The sequence below is a fragment of the Chelonoidis abingdonii genome, chromosome 4 (assembly GCF_003597395.2).
Source record: "Chelonoidis abingdonii isolate Lonesome George chromosome 4, CheloAbing_2.0, whole genome shotgun sequence".
In the NCBI taxonomy this organism is placed as follows: domain Eukaryota; kingdom Metazoa; phylum Chordata; order Testudines; family Testudinidae; genus Chelonoidis; species Chelonoidis abingdonii.
This window is the reverse complement of record NC_133772.1, coordinates 84,175,601-84,198,500: the sequence shown is the minus strand read 5'-3', so window position 1 is coordinate 84,198,500 and position 22,900 is coordinate 84,175,601. Positions and strand designations below refer to the sequence as shown.

General features: G+C 45.2%; 1 protein-coding gene across 1 annotated transcript in view; it reads right to left on the bottom strand.

Moving 5' to 3' along the window:
* PLEKHD1 (pleckstrin homology and coiled-coil domain containing D1) overlaps positions 1-22,900 on the bottom strand; it is a 56,902-nt gene that overhangs the window by 11,240 nt on the left and 22,762 nt on the right. The window contains exons 5-11 of the mRNA XM_032774808.2: positions 19,256-19,347; positions 15,505-15,557; positions 12,754-12,848; positions 11,970-12,063; positions 9,607-9,785; positions 8,626-8,758; positions 7,197-7,341 (exon numbers count right to left, since the gene is read on the bottom strand). Of these exons, the coding sequence (XP_032630699.1) occupies positions 7,197-7,341; positions 8,626-8,758; positions 9,607-9,785; positions 11,970-12,063; positions 12,754-12,848; positions 15,505-15,557; positions 19,256-19,347 (791 nt within the window). The remainder of the gene's footprint in view (positions 1-7,196; positions 7,342-8,625; positions 8,759-9,606; positions 9,786-11,969; positions 12,064-12,753; positions 12,849-15,504; positions 15,558-19,255; positions 19,348-22,900) is intronic.

Genomic DNA, 22,900 nt, shown 5'->3' with positions numbered 1-22,900 from the left:
TACTGAGGTTTGAAGTCCCAAAATTGTGGAGTGTGAGACCTCAGCTGCCATGAGAATCCACCAGAAGCGAACCCATGCCATTGCTGCAGAGGTAAGGCGAAAAACCTCCATGGGCTCTCTGACATCCGCCCTGGAGGAAAATTTTCCTTTTCCGTTACCCCAAATAATGTCGATCATGTTAAACTTGTTTGAATGTGGTAAGACGTTTCACCAGCCAGCACACCGCAGAAAAGAGTTCTCTAACTGTGCATTCTCACCCTTCAGGATCCTTCATAAGTCTTTATACACTCTGTACCAGGTTCGCATCACCCACTCCTGCACTGAAATGAAAGCATGGCCATCTCTGTAACAGTTCCAGCAACATTAATGTCAGCGTCTTTATGCAGGAGTGAAGATTACCTACTCTAATCTAATTGGATTGCTGGCATAGGAACCTGAGGAAGGATACTCTACCCTCAAGTCTGTATTATCCAGGCCTAGAGTTCAACCTTCTATCTCTTGTTGAAATTCTGGAGACGTCTGGTGAATACGGTCAGAGAATTGGGCTTTAATGTCTCATCTCAAAGACTGCAACTCCATAGAGACAACATCCTGTATATGCTAGGCTGAGGCACTGATTCAATCTGGTCACAGTAGCAAGGTTAACCTCTACTGAATCACCACAGCACCGAGCTGAATGCTCCTTAGACTGCTCCAGATCCAATATTCCACGAAGGATCAGAGTAAGGAGTATATGGTGGTGGAGATCACAAGACTGAGAATGTGATCGATGTGTAGGATAGTGAACCCGGGCCACTCAGGTTCCCTTGGGTATGACCCCTTAATTGGGCGCATTTCGTTCTCTTGTTTTGTCGAGCCCTGTGCAAGCCAATCCCGCTTTTGCCTACTTGATACGCAGGAACTTAGGCTCTCTCCACCCTCCCCCCTTACTGTTCACACGGATCTTCGCGCTCGGTATGCACCATGCATTATTTGATGTAGCTTGCCTCTCATTCTGCAGGTTTCTCCTATCTACTGAATTGAGCGGTGTTTAGTTGGCAGCTGGCGGATGTTTTGTAGTTTGCTATGCTTTCTGAGCTCGTGTAGGAACGATTTTTGTGACTTGTGATTGTGCTGACAACTCCCTTGAATTTGCTGTGCATTTTTTTTTACGCATGTGTAGGTAATTCTTACTGTCAATAAAACAGGACCAGGGCAGTGTCATCCTTAACATTTGGGCAGCCTCAGAAGGAATGCTATTGTCTTTTGTTGCCTCCGTGCTTTGGAGTTTCTAGTCGAAACTCTTTTTAGGTGTCAAGTCTTCCTTGGTCATTTGGGCGCTCTCACCGTGGGGCAACCGAGAAGCAACTTGACTTGAGGGAGTCTGAGCTTGGAGTCTTTTTATCACCTTAGGCGTTGTACCTGAAGGCGCTTTCGCCTCCTACTCACGGCTACGGTCAATGGTTATCGTAGCCAGCCGTCTCCATTCATCCGACTCTTTGTGAGATTCTCGAGTGATTATGGGTTGCCGCTCCCGTAAGGTCGGAGCAAAAGGCAGCTAAACAGTTAGGAGATGATCTATGTCTGAGTGTTGACTACGGTCCATTGAGAGGGGCTCATCAAACTAGAAAATGCCAGTCGTGGTTCCAATAGAGCTCTGCTGATAGCTTCAGCATTATAGACGGGCATACCTAATACGTCCTATCTGGTATTACCAGGGGGCGTTCGCGTGAGGGAATTACGCGCCCTGCGACTCCGTGACTCAGGCACTAAGGGCAGGAAAAAACCTTTGGTAAGGGCCGTACGGGTTGTGCCATTGACGTGGACCAGGGCACCGACTTGCAGGTGCTGCACTCCTGGATCTTTGGCAGGATGCGGTGAGCACTTTGCTCTTCCAGAGCGTGGCTACCATCGTTGCCTTGAATGTAGCCAGAAACGATCCCATGCGGTCGCAAAGGATCTTTTGTAATCCCAGGTGTAATTGATTGCAGACTATCAGGGATTATCAAGGTGCAGTTTGGACAAACCTCCCTCAGACGCTGCCCAAGGATCAATCTATTGCTCCAGCTCATTTTTAGTGCCTTATTCAGTTTCCTGGAGCGGGTACAGCAGGAAAGAGGGGATGTCCGGCTTTGGTTCTACCTTGATAGCTGCCACCACGGTCACATGGCACCGGCTACCGTTTGCATTAAATGTGAAATGGTCGCGGTTCCTTGGTCTTCTTGACACAGGAGCCACGTGACTTTATTCGCCTGCAGGAGTGTCCGTCTTCCTGGCCCTCTGAGCCCACCAAAAGAGTTGTGGGGCGGTAGAGGGAATCAGGCAGCAAGGCGAAGTCCTCTCCTGGTCTTCAGTGTACTCCAAAGAGAAGGTAGTAGCGACTATATGTCCATTATATAATGCAACCTGCCTTAATATTTGGGGCAGAGATTTGTTGGAGAAGCTGATGCCACCATTGAATTAAATTTGTAGTCATAGGAACCGCGTTGCCTCTTACGTGGTTATCCAACAAATCCTGTAGGCGCTGGAGCAGTGGCTGCTACCAAGAAAGAAATTGGGACATTTGCATGCCTTAGTTGCAGAGCAGCTTGCAGCAGAGGCAATTAGAGTATTCCACTAGCCCTGGAAATCACCGGTTTTTGTAATACATGAAAAATTCAGAGGGTGAGATTATTGCATGATTTAAGGGAAATTAACAAATGTATTCAGCCCATGGGCCCTCTTCAGTTTGGTCTCCCAAATCCTAACTTGATTCCTATTCTTATCAAATGTGTGTTATTGATCTTAAGGATTGTTTGTTTTACAATTTCCCCTTGCAAGCAGACAGAAGGAAAAATTATGCATTTACGTGCCGGTCCTATAACAATGCCCAAACCGACACAACGGGTATCAATGGAAGTTTTGCCCCAGGGTATTGCTAAATTCACCAACGCTGTGTTCAACATTTTGTTGATTGTAGTTGCGCGATTTTCGCGCAACACCCCGGAGTTAGAGATTTATCATTATATGGATGACATTTTGCTGTGGCTGGGTGTGAGTGTGTGATGATTGTTTAATTTTGCTTTTACAGGCATTAGAACAACCACTTGCGTTTGTTTGGCCTTATAGTTGCCCAGGAAGTTCAAAGGGAAAGCACCGTTTTTATATCTAGGGCACTAAATGCTTTCCACTTATGCCTCTCCGCAGCCCCTGAGTGGTAAATTCCCACACCCCTGACACTGGTGGAGTTTGCAACGAATTATAGGGCACCAAATTGGATTAGGTCTTTTTTTAAATTGGCCCACGGAATTGTTACAACCTCTGTTTCAGCTATTGAAAGGATCCAAACAATCCAGCTGATGTGATTCAAATTACTCCAGCTCTTACAGCTTGTGTGTGATAAGTTGAATGTGGCTTTAGCCGATGTATTTGTTGATCGGCCTCAAGCTTTGGCCCTTTAAATTTAGCTCTGTTACAGACTGCCCACACCCCTACAGGGGTGTTATATGTTGATATGCACAAAACTTCTGTGTATATTATTGAAAGGATGTATTTGCTTCCAACCCCCCCACGGAATATATACCATATTGGATGCCTTGGCCGATTTGCTTCGTAAAGCTCGGCATCAAGCTTTGCAGTTAACTGGGTTGATCTTTTTAAGGTCTGTCTTCCAATCACCGGGTAGAATTTCCCATTTACAGCAACATTCCCTTGTTTGGCAAATGGCCTTTTGTGATTATGTAGGTGACATTGCATATAATTCCCCTAAGGATCCTCGTTTAGTCATTGTACAACGGTTCCACTTATCACTCAAATCCAAGCTTTCCTCTGTACCCTTACAAGCCATTACGTATTTACTGATGGTTCCCCACCCGTGGGGTTGTAGCCACCAGCACCCTGATACTAATGCATGGCGACTCGTTTACCCTGCTCAAAAGTCAGCCCAACGATCAGAGATTGCAGCAGTCATTTTGGCTTTTCGGCTTTTTGTGATCATCATTTAATTTGGTAGTTGATACTGTTTATGTTTATCAGTTGCTGGATCACCTTCCACATTCCTTATTAACCCCTCAATGGATGTCTGATTGTTGTCTCTGTTCCTTACCTTGCAAATTTATTGTCCCGACGACATCATTTGGTGTTTGTCTGTCATGTCAGAAGCCACACCGCTCTGCCAGACATGCTCACCCAAAAGCAATGCTTATGCTGATTCAGCACTTAACGACTACGGATGCATTCCTTGTTTCTGATCCTATTGATAGTCATGCCTTTTTTCATCAATCTGCTAAGGTTTTGGCTAAGCAGTTTAAATTGCCGCTTTCTCAAGCTCAGCAAATTGTTCGGTCTTGCCCTCACTGTGCCATGTTCCTGTTGCCTTCCCTCACGCGGTTAATCCCAGAGGGACAGAGGCTAACCAGTTGTGGCAGATGGATGTCACAATGTTCCCTTTTTAAGCCAGGTGATCATTTCATTTAACTGTTGATACCTTTTCAGGATTTATTTGGCTACAGCCCAGCGGATGCAACGGCGACCCAGGTTAGCAATCACGTTCTGCACTGTATTGCGGTCATGGGGAGACGAAGAACTTGAAACTGTAATCTCTGCTTATGTTTCTCGACAATTTTGGATTTTTGTTCTCAATGCAAGTTCACTTGTCACTGTATTCCCTATAATTCTACAGGCCAGCTATTGTGGAACGGGCTAACCGTTCCTTCCAAAACATTTTGGAAAAACAAATAAAACAGAGGGAAATCCTAGGACCGTAAGGGAGGATACAGCAGAAATATATATTTTGTTATTTACTTTAAATATTTAACCTTGATTCAGATTCTTACTGTTCCTGCAGATCGCCATTTATAAAGCTTCAGTGCCCATGGAACGACCTTGGTATATTATCGACAGCTACCAGACCTGAGTGAAGGGCCCAGGGCCGCTTATAACATTTGGAAGAGGGTATGCTTCTGTTTCACTGATACAGGTCAGTGTGGGTACCAGCACGGGTGCGTGAACCAGCGTGAGATATGGCGTGGCACCAAGGCCTGAAGGACCCGATCCGTGAACTTCCAACTGATATTGGGGGAGGAGACTCAGAGACCGCCCTAACAGGCCGGCCAGGGCAACTATCCTCTAGATTGCAACCTTGCCATGCCATCCAGTGACCTGGGGAGACATCAAGGGCCTGGTATCTGCAGGACAGCGGCAGCTGATGCGAGACAGCCAACCAGAAACCCAGAATCCTGCTTCTTGCGATCCTGGCTCAGATTAACTATTTAATGTTTAATTGCTTGTTGATTTGTGTAATGACAGCTTCGGGAGTGGAGAGGAGCCAGCACAGCACCCCTCCCTTAGGAGCGGATGTCCTTTAATATTGGGAACAATTAGCAAACAGCAAACACGTCCCACCTTTGTTTGTCTGAAAGTTGTTAATGCACGGAGAATTATTGGGATCCTGCTTGATTCCAGTTTGCCATCGCCCAGAAGGGATTTGCAACGAGTCCGTATCTTATAAAACAGATTGCTCCATAACGTATTCTGCCATGGTTAATTGGGGCCCAGTGCAAACATTTTGCCCACAGATGCCTTGTCCCTTTACACCCTCATGTGGCCACTAGTGTGAACATTACCTGTGCGAGAATGAGATATTGCACAAGTAATAAGAGTGCCAAAAGGATGTATGAAGATCAAATATTGATAATTTTAATTGCTCCAATTATGTTAATGTGTCCTTTAATTATGTGCATATCATTCTTCCACAGGTTGGTTTTTTACATGTGGCATACGAACTTTTTAATTATATCCTGCCAATCTTAGTGATGGCCGCGCTGCTGTCTTAGCAGACTGACTGTTGTGTTTGCCTTCTAAATTTATTCAGCAACGGCGGAGCGATCTATGGAATTGTCAGGAGACTGTGATTCCTCGGTGACATTGCTTTAGCAAAGCAGAATATATGTCTCTTGCGATATCACTGGTTGGAGTTCCAGCACTGGCTGTATATGATGCACCCCAACTTGGTAAATGGGCATGCTATGCAGTCAAAGCATTAAATGCAACTCTTTCAGCTATTGGCCTTTTGAATTCAGAGCAGCATGAGTTAAGAGATGCGATTTTAGATAATAGAGCTGCTATAGATTTTTTGCTTTTTAAAGCATCATCATGGTTGTGCCTTAATTAAAATATGTGTTGCTTTAATTTGACAGATAACAGCCGCTCCATGAGGGACGATTGAGGAGCTAAAGAATCTCACTCACAACAGAAGACAGGACGTGGGAATTAGTGGATTCTGGAATTGGTCACTGGGTGGCTACCTGATTTAATTTGGCTAAGAACACCTTTGGATATTGTATAATTGGGCTTGCTGGACTTGTGAGCTGCTGCTGTTTTATTCAGTGCTTCCTTCCTTATATCAATGCTGTATAGCTACTTGGTCCTCAACGGCCAAAGCTATAAGGCTGTCTGCTGACGACGTGGCACGTCTTGAGAAACAGTTGCGTGGGTACCGTGACCCACAGCTATTTTAAGAATGAAAATGAGGGATGTAGGAATGACCCCGGGCCCACAGGCCTGGGTGCCCCTTTAATTGGGGCATTTTGTTCTTGCTGCAAGCTGGGACACCCGCTTGTCTTATCACAACAGGAACTTGGCCTTCCTCCATCCTCCCCCCCTTACTTTCACACATTGGCCTGTCTGCACCTGGCAGTGTTTTGTAGCTTGCCTCTTCTGCAGTTTCTCACACTGACTACTGTGTTTGCAGCTGGGGATGTTTTGTAGTTTGCTATGCTTCTGAGCTCGTGATGGAAGATTTTTGTAGGAAACTTTGAATTGTGCTGTGCATTTGCGCATGTGTAATCTTAGATAATAAAAGAGGCAGGTGAGCTCAGAAAAGCAGCTTTTGCCTCCTCGGATTTCTACAACTTGGTGTCAAGTCTTTCCTTCAGTAGAGTTCCATTCAGTTCTATTCCCTGGTCTGCCACAGCTTTCCTGTATGACCTAGGACAAGTCACTTAACATCTCTATGCCTCAGTTTTTTCATCCATAAAACAAGGGAGAATAACACTCACCTTCGCGGCAGTGAGAGACTGAACTCACTAATGTTTGCAAAGTGCTTTTGGAATCTGCAGAGGGAAGCTGCAAAGTGTTTTGAAAACTCACTAAACACCACTTTGCTTGGCTTGTGGAGATGGACCCTTCTGAGCAGCGTATTCACCAGCAGAGAGGGGGATAGAAGATAGATGACTTACTTTTCAAATTGCTGACATCTGTTTTCATTTTCTCCTCCTTCTCTTTGTTGCGATCCAGAGAATTTAAGCCTTGCTCCAAGCTATGTAGGGCTTCCTCAGCCTCCCTCAGTCTCTTCTCTAGATCCATACGCACCTTCATCTCAGCCTGAGGAGGACGGAAGGAAATCAGTCACTCTGGAAAACCATTCAACACAACAATGATACTGCTACTGACTCAGGAGTTGCAAGGAACCCAAAGCTGAGGGTGGCATTGAATATGAAGGGATAAATACAAGGAGAGCCAGTGTAGATAGAAACCATGCAAGCTGTTCATCAGTTCCTCAAACTGAACCCCTCCTTGAGGCTCAGCAGTGTTTGGGTAACTGTCTATTACTCCAGCTTTCTGATTTCACAGCTGCTCCCACCATTCTAGGTTCTGTTTGGAATCAGAGGTGTTGAAATACCATAAGAAAGGCTGTTTGTGCAGGTATTGCTAGCTGAAAAAGAACAGGAAATATATAGAATCTCTTGGAGGGGAAAAAACTGTCCTTGTGACATTTCTAGCTAAATATTACTGACTGAAGATGAGGGTAAAAAACATTGAGACTTTTGAGTGTTTATCCAAACTGAACTGCTAACCCTTCTGCACTCACCCATCTTGATGAAAATGGATTTCCACCTATCTTCTTTGCCCTTTGGCTAAAACCAAATACTCTCTCAGGGGACAGTATTCTCCTTTTTCAAGAGAAAGAGTCTGGTGGGCTAATAGACCAGTGATTCCCAAACTATGATGTTTGGTCCATTTATTGCAATGAGATTGACATGGTACAGTCAAGATCACTCATATGATTCCCTTGGTGCAGACTGCAGCCCAATCATGTCAGCAGTCTGGAACATATAAGCCCCACTCTGCAGAGACTGTGCTGATCCCGTTCAACTCTGATGTTGATCTGCAAATATCTACAAGATATGGGTTCTGGCTAGTTGAGAGACTGTCTCTCTATGCAGCACTGTAACAGCTGAGATCATCAGGAGAGCCCAGGAGACCCTGGATATGAGCATCTGGTTGCAGAGGCAGGACAGTCTCTCAGAGGATAGCCCCGCTTAGTGGAATTCACCTGCTTGTCCCATCGCAGCTAAACCTGTTGACCTACAGGATATGGTATAAGTCTCTACTTTATCCACTCATGCTTTTTGCCTCTGGAGTGGAAAGCCTGATCATGGGGAACCATTCTTCAGAGATTGAGTTCATTTAGGCTGACATTGTCAATAAGCATCTCTCTGACCAAGTGCAGGCCTCGAACCTCACCCCGCGCCCATCGTAGGCCTGAAAAGAAAAGCTACAACACCTTGAGATCCCTGAAGAAGTCTGCAGTGGAGAGGGGAGAAGAAGGAGATAATCTGTTGGGCCCAAAGCAGGGGCAGATCCAGTAAGCAATGTATGCAGTACCTTGAGGTCTCGCTCCGTCTGCTGTTTCTCTGCAGTCAGTTCTGAAAGCGAGTTCTGCAGCACCTGTGACTGAGACGAGTAAAACTCCCTCTCCTCCTCCAAGGCTCGGGACCGCTCCTCATTCTCCTTCATCCTGCCGCATAGCACAACAAAGGAGTATTAGAGAAGACCTCTCCGAGGTCATTGCAACTCCCAGAAAAGAAGGGAAAGAAAACCTTGGTTGAAAGCTGCTCTGATGGGTCAGACGGAGCAGGGCTGGTCTTGCAAACCCAGTTGGCCTCAGTTTTAGTTGTACATATTCACTGGGGCAATGCCCTTAGCACTTTATTTCCATTTTTGAAATAGGTAAATGTAGTGACCCAGATTGACAGCTCTGGAGGGTGAAGTTCTCTATAAACCGAACAGGTCCATCAGTAGCACATGCTTCTGGCCTATTGTTGGGCTAATGTGCCCCAATCCTGATCTGAAAGGAGCAGCTCTAGAGTCAAAGAGGAGTTCATTCTCCATGGCCCATTCAACCCTTGGCCTCTCTGCTCAGACTGTCAAGTGTCTGCAATATGAACACTTGACCACAGGGAATTAGAAAGGCCAACCAGCTCATTTCACACTGGCAACTAAGCAGCACAGCCACAGATGGCTACCTACCAGGATGAATTTGAACCTGCTTGGCAATCTGAATTGCCTGACTAGCACTTTCCCCCTCCTTAGTTGGCATCCATGAGGGGAAATGACAAAAGGTTTAAAAACTTTGCGGAAGGCTGTTGGCCACCAGGAAATAGCCAATGTTAATGAAAATAGAGAAAATGCTTTAAAATGATCACAGTTCTAAGTCTGGAATTATATTTCAGTGTCTCTTATTAACACGACCTTCCCTTTGCAGAAGTAAAGGTAGCTCCTTTCCCAACACCACATTCCCTCTGCAAAGAGTAACACTACGTCCTTCCTTTTCTGGGACTCTGTAAGCTACTTTCCCCACCTCACCTTCTCTCCGCCAAGACTTTCTCCTCCAGCAGCTGGTGCATCTTCTCCTCAATCTGGCGCAGGTTGCTATGGAGACCCCCGGTGGAGTTTGGCTGCTTGCTAGCATTGGCCAGGGGCTGAAGTTGGCTCTCATTCTCCTCCAGCATCTCCAGGGTTCTCTGCTTTTCCCGGGAGAGCTCCTTGAGACACAGAAGGAATGGAGCATGTCATTACTAGCCAGGCCACCAACATTCTGACACTGATGTTCCTGTGGGTAGGCACCAGGGGTGAAAGTAACTTACAGGACTTACCGGAACTGCTGGAGTCCTGAATGGGGCATGGCCTCATCCGGAAGAGGCAGGGCCTCAAGATTTAAAGGCCCTGGGGCATCAGCTGTAGTTGGGAGCCCCAGGGCCTTTAAATCAATCAGGGGCTCCCAGCTGCAGAGGTGGCTGGGAGCCCCCCGGGGCTCAGGGGAAAATTAAAGGGCCCGGGGCTCCAGCTGCTGTGGCGAACCCCGAGCTTTGCCAGGCTGGGGCCAGGATTTAAAGGGCCGGGAACTCCTGCTGCTACGGGGAGCCCCAAACTCTTTAAATCCCGGCCCCAGCCCAGCTGCTGGAGCCGCAGGCAGGATTTAAAGGGCTCTGGGCTGGCTGCAGCCAAGGGAGCTCTGAGCCCTTTAAATCCCAGCCCAAGCCCGGCCGCCAGAGCCGTGGGCAGTATTTAAAGGGCTCTGGGCTGCCTGCAGCTGCGGGAGCTCTGAGCCCTTTAAATCCTGGCCCCAGCCCGGCCGCTGGAGCCGCGGGCGGGATTCAAAGGGCACTGGGCTGCCTGCAGCGGCGGGGAGCTCTGGGCCCTTTAAATCCTGGCCCCAGCCCGGCTGCCGGAGCAGCGGGCAGGATTCAAAGGGCTCTAGGCTGCCTGCAACTGCAGGACCTCTGAGTTCTTTAAATCCTGGCCCCAGCCTGTCCGCCCAAGCCGCTGGCAGGATTTAAAGGCCTCTGGGCAGCCCAGAGTCCTTTAAATCCCCGCTGAGGAAGCCAGCGCGGTCCGGCATGATGTACTGGCTCTTGACGGTACTCCGTACCAGGTCATACCGGCTTACTTTCACCTCTGGTAGGCACCTTCACAGATGACTCCTCTCCAATAGCTCCCTATTGCCTCTCCTTCCTTCTGCTGCCCTCCTTTCCCCACCCACTTAAACCTTGGATTCCCCTTCTCCCCTGCAACCTTGGGAGCAATCACCTCCTTAATGGTCTGTCTTTATGCAGGCAGATGGGCCATCACCTGGGGCTTCTCAGGAATCTGCCAGTGCTGGCTTATGATTATTCAGTGAGTGTTCTCCAAGAAAAGGGAACTTTGCTTCCTCCACTCAACACTGATACTGTACAACTTCATTGCCCTTCCTCCTCTTCCCTTCAGGCCTCTCTGCGTCTTTGATTCCCAAGTGTGCCAGAGGACTCTCCCCTTGCATGCTGATGAATCTCTGTGGTGCTATCAGCTACAGGGGGAGGGCACATGACACTGTTTACCTCTGTACTGCTCAGGACAGAATCATCCCTTCCTTAATATGATCACGCCCGAACTTTGTCTTACCAGTACCTGCAACAATGGCAGAGCAGACCAGGTCAGGCAACATGAGTGACCTGAACCATGAACTCCTGGTTTTTGCCCAGTGCTCAAACTGAAACCCAATTCACCCAGCAAAAAAACTCAAGAGGAAGAGCAAATGAGAGAGGATTTATATTATGGGAAAGTCCTATAGAATCAAAAAGGGATTAAACCAACAGGTTCCATGGCTATTTCGCTAAGAACCCACAGAATGTAATACAGAATGAGATCCTTTCCATAGAATTTTTGGACCATCCTGCAGAGGGCAATGGAAAATCATAGGTCATATTCTGGGTGCTACTGCCTAGCTGAGAATTCTCAGTGTGTGGGGAGGGATCTCTCAGAGGGCATAAAGCTAGAGGAACCACCCTGACATAGGGGTTATAATAGGGGATGGAAGAGGTGTGATGGAGCTCCACTCTGTGCCACATTCTCAGCTGGTATATGATTCCTCAGGGACCACACGCAGCTTTGTAAATTAGAGCTGCCACCTGGGAAGCTGCAGATTGAGAATCAGCGAGCTATAGCTGGATCCCTGACAGCTTCAGCCCTGTCGTGAAGATATCTCAGCACTGGAAATTATCTTGACCTATGTCCCTGCTAAAGAGTTCTATAGGATGGATCAGTCGACCTGGAGAAGAATCTGATTCTCTGTCAAACTCTATAGGCTTTTAGAGTAATTGCTACAGGACACTATTAGTTTAATCCCTGTTTAGTTCCATAGCACTTTCCCCAGAAAGCTGTCTCCAGGAGGAGAAAAATCTGACACTGACCTCCAGTGTTTTCTGTAAGGTCTCTGTCAAGCTTCGCAGTTCCTTCTTCTCCTCCTCCACTCCTCTGAGGGACTGAGCTGTCAGTTCCAGCTCCCTAAAAGGTGCAATGGTTATGCACTTTGTGGGGGAACAGTAGTCACACTACTCACACTACCATAGGCTGTAGAGTTGGCCATTCCCATAGGACACTCTAGTACTGATTTGGAAAGGGTGCTATCAGGAAGCAGAGATGCCAGGCACAAGCTAACTTAAGGTGGAGCGGAGGGACATGATCACAGCTCCCCTCCTTTACTAAAAACAGAGGAAGCATTCCTCCTCCTCTCCCTGGCTTGGGTAGGCAATGCTCCCCCAGCTCCCATCCCTCCTTGGCTGGCATGGCAAGAGCCTCTTTCAATCATCTGTAAACACAGCATATGGGCATACGTGCATCATAAATTCTAGGTACTTAGGGTCCAAATCCATCCACAGTGTCACCCCACTGACTTCAGTGCAGTTGTGGCATGGTGACGTCCAGTGCTGATACCGTACACATGCTCCCACGTGCCATGACCGGCCATAGGCTCTTATATCTGAGAGACATAGGAAATGCCCTAGTCTGGAATATGCGCTCGTGTGTGCTTTTCACCATAGTACTTAGAATTTATGGGAGTGATCACCCATCCACCCTAGTTACTACACTGCTCTAAAAAGGCTGTTGGGGTCCTGAATGCAAAGTGAAACTGAGAGTGCTTCTCTCCATCTGTGGAAGTGCCAGCTGGTTTTCTACCTGTCTGGGATTCATTACCGTTTAAATTGCTGTTGCTCCAGCCGCAGCTCCTGTACCACCTCTTCAAACTGCTGCTTCTCTGCCTCTAGTACCTGGTTAAGACGCTCCAGCTCCTGAGAGGTAACATGGGGAGATAAGTGCACTCGGCTGCAGTGCTCAGAGGGTTAAATGGTTACCCCGCAGTAACTGAATTCATTTTATGTTATAGTCACACTTTTCTAACTGGACCTTCTCCACCATCCCACATGGGCACTAGTGTTGCCTCTGAATCCAAAACAGTAAAGACATGAAATGCATAATTATTAAATCACAGAACCATAGGACTGTATGGCTGAGAGGAACCTCAAGAGGTTATCTACTCCATCCCCCACCCTGAGGCTGGACTCTGTAAACCTAGATGATCTCTGATAGGTGTTTGCCTAACCTGTTGCTAAAAACCTCCAGTGACAACATCCCTTGGTGGCCTACTCCAGACCTTAACTCTCCTTGTAATTAGGTAGCATTCCCTAATATCTAACCTAAATCTCCCTTACTCCACATTAAGCCAATTACTTTTTGTCCTACCTTTAGTGGACATGAAGAACAACTGATCACCATCCTCTCTAAATAACAGCCCTTAACATATTTTAAGATTGTTATCAGGTCCCTCCTCAGTCGACTCTTCTCAAGACTAAACATGTCCAGTGTTCTTAACTTTTTCTCCTAGGTCAGATTTTCTAAACCTTTTATCATTGTTGTTACTCTCCTCTGAGCTCTTTCTAATTTGCTCACCTCTATCTTAAAGTGTTGAACTCCAAACCGTACACAATACACCAGCCGAAGCCTCACCAGTGCTGAGTAGATTGGGATGACTACCCCTCGTGTTTTACATATGACACTCCTGTTACTGCACCGCAGAGTGACATTAGCCTTTTTCATAACTGCAACACATTGTTGGTTCATATTCTATTTGTGATCCACTATAACGCCTAGATCCTTTTCAGCAGTTCTACCACCTAGCCAGTTATTCCCTATTTTGTAGTTGTGCTTTTGATTTTTTCCCCCTAAGTGTAATACTTTGCATTTATTTTTACTGAATTTTATCTTGTTGAATCCAGACCAATTCTCTGGTTTGTCAAGATCGTTTTGAATTCTAATCCTGTTGTCTAAAGTGCTTGCAACTCCTCCTGGCCTGGTATCATCTGCAAATTTTACAAGAATACTCTCCACTCCATTATCCAAGTAATTAATGAAAATATTGACTAGTACTGTACTTAGGACTGACTCCTGCAGAACCTCACTTGACATATCCTCCCAGTTTGACAGCAAATCATTGATAACTACTTTCTGAATACAGTTTTTCAACCAGTTGCGCACCCTTTTTATAGTAATTTTATCTAAACCACATTTCCCTGGTTTGCTTCTGAGTATTGGCACTGAGTACTGTTTGAAATGTGTGCTACTTGCTATCCATAACCAGCTAACGTTTTTAATCATCACTGCCTTTGTCTACACTTGGTGCTAAGTGTTTAAAAAGGCTGATAAGTAACACTACCCATCTTTCCAGTCTCAACAAGCTTATGCTCCCCAGTCAGAATGGCTATTTTTTTACACCTGTGTTGTGGACACTGCACAGGAGAAGGATCTGGCTCACACAGAATAGCAAAGGACTTTTGTCGCAGGAGTCTTGGTTTAAAACGTGCTAGAGTTAGCCACTAGGTGAAGCTCTTACAGTGGCTCCATTAGTGTCAGAGCCATTGATTTAAACTGACAAGATAAATTAATCATAAAGTCTGTACATCCATATGGCAGATCCAACAGTTCAAACAAAGTGCACTCCCAAACCATTCCCGTGAAGCCCTGCAGACCTGGAAAATGTCAGACCAATTACACTCCCTGTAGATTATATTTTCCTTCCTCCTTTAGGAATAAAGGACCTCAAAACTGCCCTTGCTCCTGTCTGCTATCTGTGAACATCAAAGCCCCCATGGCAGGCTTTGTAAGAGTAGGGATCCAGCCCAGTGCTCTCTTTCCAAAATTACTCTCTTTCCACTGCTATACAGCAGGTCTACTAGCCAGCTGCTCCAAAGGAGCTAGAGGAGACAGTAGATTAGCCCTAAAAGAGGGAGAAGTAGACTAGCCGCTTCTGTAGACCCAGAAGGAAGTAGAAACTTTCTGAACCCCCACCCCTCAGGAAAACATCATAAAGTAGGAGGGATCTTTGTGGTGAAGCCATGGGAGAGAGCAGGTGCTGAATCAGTTCTAATCATTTGGGTATGTTTCATATTAGCATTTGAATGATTCGGTATTTATTTGAACTGAACCCAAAGCCCCAAACCTCTTGAATTTCACCCATAACTAACTTGCTGTCTCTTCTCAAGACTAGCATGAGCCAGGGTACTACTGCAGGTCACTACTTAAGTACACCAGCAGTGTTAATGAGGGGCAAGGACTTGAAAGAGTCGTGACCTACAGAAACCTCCTGTTCCTGGTTGTAATTCAAATAGCGTCCTTATTCCCTGTCACAACAACTTTCAACCTTTCCTACATGTGACTAGAGGGTAACATCAAGGAAGGCAAGAGGGTGCAGTGAGAAGAGATGAAACCGAAAAATGTGCAGGATCCATCTACAGGGCATGGCTGTCACCCATTTACTCATTCAAGGGGCACCCAGGAGTGTGGCTGCCTTTGGGCTTTGCATGATGCTAACCCCTCCAATCAACCGATTGCCTTACACTCTGCCGGGAATAGGAAGGGGTATGATTTGATTGACTTTGAATGCACACCCACCTCTTTTTGCTCCCTCTGCAGACACAGCTCCTCTGTCTCTTCCATCAGCTTATCTGCAAACACACACAAACACAGGCCAAATGCAGGAAGAAGCAACTGATAATGCAATGGGATGTTTATGATCCTGGGGCACTGATCACACAGAGCTAGAAAATGCAGACATCCCTCCTGTATTGCATACATCGGTCTGGGAGTTTCCTAAAGCCAAGATGACTTTAATGCGATTTTCTGTTATCCTCCTCCTGCCAAATTTTTAACAAACAAACAACACTAATACTTTGTATTCCCTCTGATGTCTTCCTTCTAAGACTCTTAAAGCATCTCAGTGAGGGAACCCTCACAACCCTCATGTGAGGTAGGAAAATATCATTCTCTCCATAACACAGTTGGGGAAACTGCCCAAAGTTTTACACAGTGACTTGCCCAAAGTTTTACACAGTAGCAGAGCCAAGAACAAAATCCAAGTGTCCTGACTCCCTGTCCCTTACCCGAACTAGCAGGCCACATTCTGTTCTTAAGCTAGGACCAGACTCTGGGTCATGATCTCAGCCATCTGCTACTAGCCACCCTTGTCTAGCCCTCATTTCCTTTCACGCTCGCTATTGTGCTCACTCACTCCACCTGTTTATTCAACAAAACTTGCTTTTTCCAAGGTTGCCATTGTCTCTGTCATGCTTATCATCAGCTGCTTATTACTACCAGGGATGCCACCAGCCATCCAGTGAGATGACAATAGCATCTGTGTCCCATTTCCATCTCTGAGGCATGACATTGTGAAGAAACTGGTTGCACTGTTATGATGCCCCAACTAAAACTGGGTTCCTTCAGGTGTCTTGAAAAGCTCGAAGTCGCAGAGGGATTCCTGTGAGTAACGAAGTATCTCAGCCCTGCCTCTTGCTAAGGTCTCCAGCTGGACATTGGCTATGCTGAAAAGAGCTCCTATTGGTTTATTAACAAGGTCAGTACTCAGAGCTCTTACAGACTCTGAGGCCAGGTCTACACTACGAGATTAAATCGATTTTAGATACGCAATTTCAGCTACGAGAATAGCGTAGCTGAAATTGAATATCTAAAATCGATTTACTCACCCGTCTTCACTGCGTGGGATCGATCCGCGCAGCTCGCCATGTCTAATCCGGAAGTCCGGTCGTCTAGCTGGAGTTCCGGAATCGATCTAAGCACGCTCTGGGATCGAGATATCACGTCCAGACCAGACGCGATATTTCGATCCCCAAGCAATCGATTTTAACTCTCCGATAGGGCGCGTAGTCTAGACGTGCCCTGAGATGAGCTCTTAGAGAGTGTTAGTGGGACTCAGCAGAGTGGGGAGGGTTGGAGATGGATGGTTACTCCGGAGGAGGGTGGGGGGAGTACAGACGCTCCCAATAGAAGGGAGACAGAGCAGTATGTGTGCCTCCCAGAGTCTTGACCTGATCTCCCAGTGGCCAGAAACTCTCCTGTCCTCAAAGCCCTAACCATTGGTGAGATACTGAGCTCTGACCAGGTTGCTAATAATAAGACAGAAACCTCAGCAGTTATATTGGAACAAAGCGAACCAAAGCAAAAACTGTCAAATAAAAGTGGCCGGGCATGACAGTACTGAATAGTCACCCTGAACAGCCTGCTATGGGTCAAAGATCCCTGTATATATATGGCTGCTAATTAGCGGGGAAGATGTCCTCCCCCCTCCCCACAACATATAACTGCAACCTGGGAAAGGACTAACGGTTCTTATGCTGTGCTGGGGGTTATTGTTTGGCCACTAATAGTGAAAACCTGCTAACCTATGACATTCAGGGGTGAGAGACAAGTCTTCCCACTAAGATCCCATTATGTTCTTAGAGGGAGAATCTCTCTCATATCTATGACATTCTGCTAGGGTTGCACTCCCACAAAGCTGCATAGTGTTCTGCAGCCTCCCTATAGAAATTGGCAATGGTATTATACCACCTAAAGTGGGATGGGGAGGGAATTGGGAGACCATGATGCAGGTGTCTGGAAACATCCTGGAGAAAGAGGGTTTGGTTGAGAGAAGCCTCCCATAGATCAGTCCCAGATCAGTCCATGGAGGGTTGGCGAGCAAAGCCAGGGATTAGAGCAGGGGAACGGGAATCCGGTGCTCTGGGCTCTATTCCCAGCTCTGACAGACTCAGTGTGTGTCTATGGGTAAAGTCATCAGAGTTGTTTGAAAAATAGGGGGGAACAATGTGTTAACTAAAAGTAGTTAATAACTCCCTGTCAACACTGCTTCTGGTGCACAGGGGCCAAAGAGAATTTTTTGCACCAATTTGTTTCATCAACATTTTAACTGAAAATGTTATCAAACCGGGATGTAAATGAAAATGGTCAGTAACAATTTCCATAACTTTTTAAAATAAAAATAACAATAAAGGTGTTGGTAAAAAATATCACCCCAAAATGTATGAACAAGATTTGAAATGCACACCGGCTTTTCATGGGAAAAATCTGAAAGCCCACAGGCCAATTTTAGACAAAAGTTTTTCTTCCAAAACATTTTGACCAGTTCTACAAGTTATCCTCTCTGGGTCTCCGTTTATCCCTTTGGAAAATGGGGACAGTATTAATCACTTGTGGGTTGTGAGGCTTAATTCATTCGTTATAAAAAAATAAAACGTTTATAAATGGCTTTGAAATCTTCAGATTGAAAGTGCTTGAGAGCTCTAATTATTGTTACTACTATTAAATCCCAGGCAATGTACCGAGATCATCCTTGAGCATAGTGAATGCAATAATATGAAACAGAAATATTTCTTCATCTTCAGATTTCCATAGAAAAATCAGAAAAATGTAGGGCTGAAAGGGATCTTGAGAGGTCATCAGGTCCAGCCCCCTGCACCAAGGCAGGACCAAGTAAACCTAGACCATCCCTGACAGGTGTTTGTCCAACCTGTTCTTAGAAACCGCCAGTGATGGAGATTCCACAACCTCCCTTGGAAGCCTATTCCAGAGCTTAACAACCCGTATAGTTAACAAGTTGTTCTTAATATCTAAATATATTAAAGGATTATTAGCAGGAGTTGGATGACAGAGTGTAGCTCACAGCATTCATATTAATTATTATTTTACTAGGTGCCTTAGCTAAGGTGTAAGTAGTCTGAATTACCCAGAGAAGCCACTAATTATCTGAAATGTACACATGCAGGAGCTGAGCTATTTGCCTGCCCACAAACCCATAATCTACCAGGCTAGAATTGCCATCATACACATTGTCACCACTAACACGGAGGTGAATTTAGATGGAGATTCAGCAATGTGAGAATAAAACCTCTGATGGAAAAAAACAACCACCCCAAAACTGTAGTCACCATAAGAAATGCCAACCCTGAGAAATTAAAACCGGCACACAAGTATCTGTGTATACCTGACATGCAGCTGCCTGGTACTAACTCCCAGAGTCAGGATGCTCAAACTTTTCAAGAACAAGGGTCACATTGTCCATTTATCAGGAGCCAAAGGATCACAACTAACTGGACACATGCATACTTTTAAGCACCTAAAATAAACGTCCTGAACTCAACCCTAGTATTTGCTTTTATTTTCATCTCCCTTGATAGCTGAACAGAAATGGCTGATTTTTTTAATTAATCAGTCATAAAAGCCTGCAACTGATCAGACTGGACCTCACAAGCAGTTACAGGAAGTGGAGACTGGGTTGTTATTCGGGATTCTGCGGCCCTTGGGCACCCCTGAATCTAAAGAGTCCCCAGTACAAAAAGCTGCTCAAGCCAACCTAAATACTCCTGCTTCTCCTTGGCCAGCTGGAGCCCTTGAGCTTCCAGGCTCTCAATCATGGCTTCTCCCAGTTGAGCATTCTTCCAGGTCCTAAAGAGAGAAAGAACAGAAATAAAGACAATTGGGAAGGATGCAGGACTGGGAGTTATTGAGTGAGCAGGGAAACTTAGGCTTAAATTGTACCTACAACTTCAAACAGAGTCCCATGCATTTGATGAATTCTCTTTTTTTTAAATAAATTATTATTTCTGCCAAAATGAGTTGTAAAATTTCCTGGTATACAATCAATAGAGAGATTTCCCCAGGTACCTGGTAGTAGGATGTGCACTGGGCCTGTCAAATTGATCCTGATGGATTGGTAAAACACTGATTAATAGACGAGGATGATGACCAATGACATTGTACTACTTGTCTAAGACCCATCCCTTCCAGCCACGTGTACCTCCCCAGGCTCCACCCCTTTCCAACGCTTTGCCCAACCACTGCCAATTTCCATTTGGGCATTAACCTGTCCCCAGCTCGTCCCTTTCTGATTTTTGTCCTTATCCCTTCTGGTATCCCATGACCAACTGGAAATCCCTTCCTGCTGGGCAATTAGCCAGCAGGCTTTGATGTATGTCCTGGAGCCCCTACCCCATAGTTGTTATTAGCACTACCTCTAGAAACAAGGAAGAGCCATAACTAAACATCAGAAGAAAAGCTAAAATGTAATGAGAGAAGGTGGTGCATTATAACAATACTTTGCATGCAGTATCTGCCAGAGGATCTCAAAGTGCTTTGCAAACATTATTAAATAAAGCCATACTATCCTCCTGGTATGCATCACTGGCCACATTTTAAAGACACAATAGGCTGTGGTACAGAGGTTAAATGACAATCCCAAGGACTCATAATAAATCAAAGGCAGAGCTCCAGCTTCTTAGACCTCTGCTTCAACCACTAGAAAACAGCCTTTTTCATACTTAAAATGCAGACCAGTTAATTATATGCACATATGAATAGCATGCCACATTTAGGAATTTCTCAGTTCTTTACCATCCCTACAAACCCATTGTGAAAATCAGGATCCAGACACACCAGTGGGAGAACAGGGGATCTGAACTCCAAAAATAATCAATTAAATCAACTGCTCATATACAATATTATGGTACTATAGAAATGTATTGCGTAAAGTATCATAAAAACTGGTGACATGTTAGTCATGAATATCATTGTGTGATGCATGTACAGATGGTGTGCAAAGAGTTATGTAAAATGTTCTAGAAATATATTCCTACAATGTGTTCTGGGGGCAGATGTGATAAATAAGTTTGCCCCAGGCAAAGTAATGTTGTTTTTCCTGTTGTCCTGTGTCTCCAGTGTAAACTGAGCAAAGTGATGCCAGAGACAATAGAAGTTCATTTGCATCTGAGTCCACAGGAAAAGCAAATTGAGAGAAGGGTGAGGAAGTCAGGATGGCATCATCTTCCTTGTGCACAAGCAGCAGGAGAGAAAAAACTTTACCTGGGGATACACTTCAGAAGAATACATTTCAAAGGTTCACTGGACTATGAAAAGAGGAGAGAGAACCTCTTAGTGATCCCTCCCTTAAGGAACAAAGGGAACATCACCCTCTGATTCTGTCAACATTGGACCCTCCTACTGGAAGTGCTGGAGATGCTGTTTGTTTGATGTAAGTGAGAAAGCTGTTTAGGCAAAGATTGTAGCTTGTTAAAGTTAAGTCTTGGAAATGAAAAATGTGTTTTGTTTTGCTCATAACCAGACCTGCCTCTTGTTCTCTTGCTTAGTATGACTGAAATCTGTTCTTGATTAATAAACTTATTCTGAGTTTTACTGAAATCCATCTCAGTGCTGTTGTATTCAAATTAAGAGTGAGTCCCTCAGCTAACCTAACTGTACTGTCACTTTGGGAGCAGAGAAGTTATTTTCTGTGAGTGTCCAGTGAGAGGGATTAGATGCTTCAGAGAGACATCTCTGGGGAACTCATGTTCACTGATTGGTACCTGCAAAGCAAGGTTACACTGGCAGAGTCTTGAGGAATTTGCTGGAGCGGCAGGTGGACCAGTGTGGCAGGGAACCGACATACAGTTTAAGCTCCAGCAGAGCTCTCCCTTTCTGAGGCAGAGCAGTAACACAATGGCTATGATGCTGGGCTCCCTGAAGAGAGTGTCAAACCCATATAAAGGATTGATGAATTTTGTTTTCTTGGGGAAAGATTAAGATTTAAAAATATTGGGTGCAAACAGGACTTTCTAGATTGGGGCAGTTTTTCCCCCCCTCCCAACTATGACTAGATGTTTGGGCACATAGTTTGTGGAAAGATTTGTTAAAAATGTAACCAAACAGCTTTCTATAGAACTACTTCAATAAAGCCTATATTTTGTCTCTTACAAAGTTCAATTGATGTATTAATCCACTTTTCCCAGAGGTAGGATAGCTCATTGTTCTAACAGCAAATTAGAAGAGAATTAGTAAAAATGTATGGTTTTGTGTATTATTTGCACACAATTGGATTTCTTTCAAGCTAATGTGTGTCCATGATATTTTCTAAAATGCTGAGAACTTAGAAGAAAATGAATAAAAATGTACAGTTTCAGCATCCATTTACGTGCAAAATATGTCAATGTGTGCACGTGTCACCCAAGAACACTTTAATGCCAGCTAGGGTTACGGAATGTCCTGCTTCTGGTCTGTACACTCTGGTTCACCAAAGAATATCATGTGAGGTCTTCAATGAAAGCTGGGTCACATTAGTCATGAATATCATTGTGAAATGCATGTGCCGATACTACGTAAGGAGTTATGTATGCATCCTGAAAATATGTTCTTAGAGACTGTATCAAAGGGAGTCACCAGCAGAAACAGCGTTTCTGTCAAATGAGATGTTTATTCACTGCTCTTTCTGTCAGATGTAAATTAAGCATTGCAAGCAAACACAATAGATGTCCATTTACATCCAAGTCAACAAAGGCATGGGAAGTCAACAGGGAAAAAGCATGCAGGAAAAACGAGCCACAGGTGGCTATACTGTCTCTGAGTACAGACAATGAACTTTGGGGAGTATAAATAGAAGTCAAAGACATCTCCTTATCCTGCACCTAGAAGTAAACAGACAACTTGTTTACAGTCATGAAAACAGGATCTCAGCCAACCTTGGTGGCAACACTGCAGAGAACATGGGGATGAGATAAACTTCTTTAGACAGGAGGTTAACCTGTTAGTTAAGTTTAGTCTCTAGAAAGTATGTTATGATTTTGTTTTGTATCTAACCATTTGTTTCCAATATTCTTACTCACTATCATTTGAATCTTGAATATTTGATGATAAACTTATTCTTGTTTTCACTATAGAGATATCTCAGTGCTGTGGTATTGTACAAGGAGCTGATTCTGAGTTGAATCATTCAAGCTGGTGTGTACTGTTCCCTTGGAGACAACAGACCTGGTATTACTAGGATGGTCGGGTGGGTAAGGGGACGAACACTACAGGGGAATGCTTCAAAAGAGTTTGGGGACTGGGATGTACCAGTTGTTAACCCACAAGGCAAAGCATGGGCTGGTAGAGCCCAGAGGAGATTATTTGGGTGGCTAACAGGCTGGAGAAGTCAGGGAGCTGACAGCAGTTAAGCGCAAGCAGGTCTCCC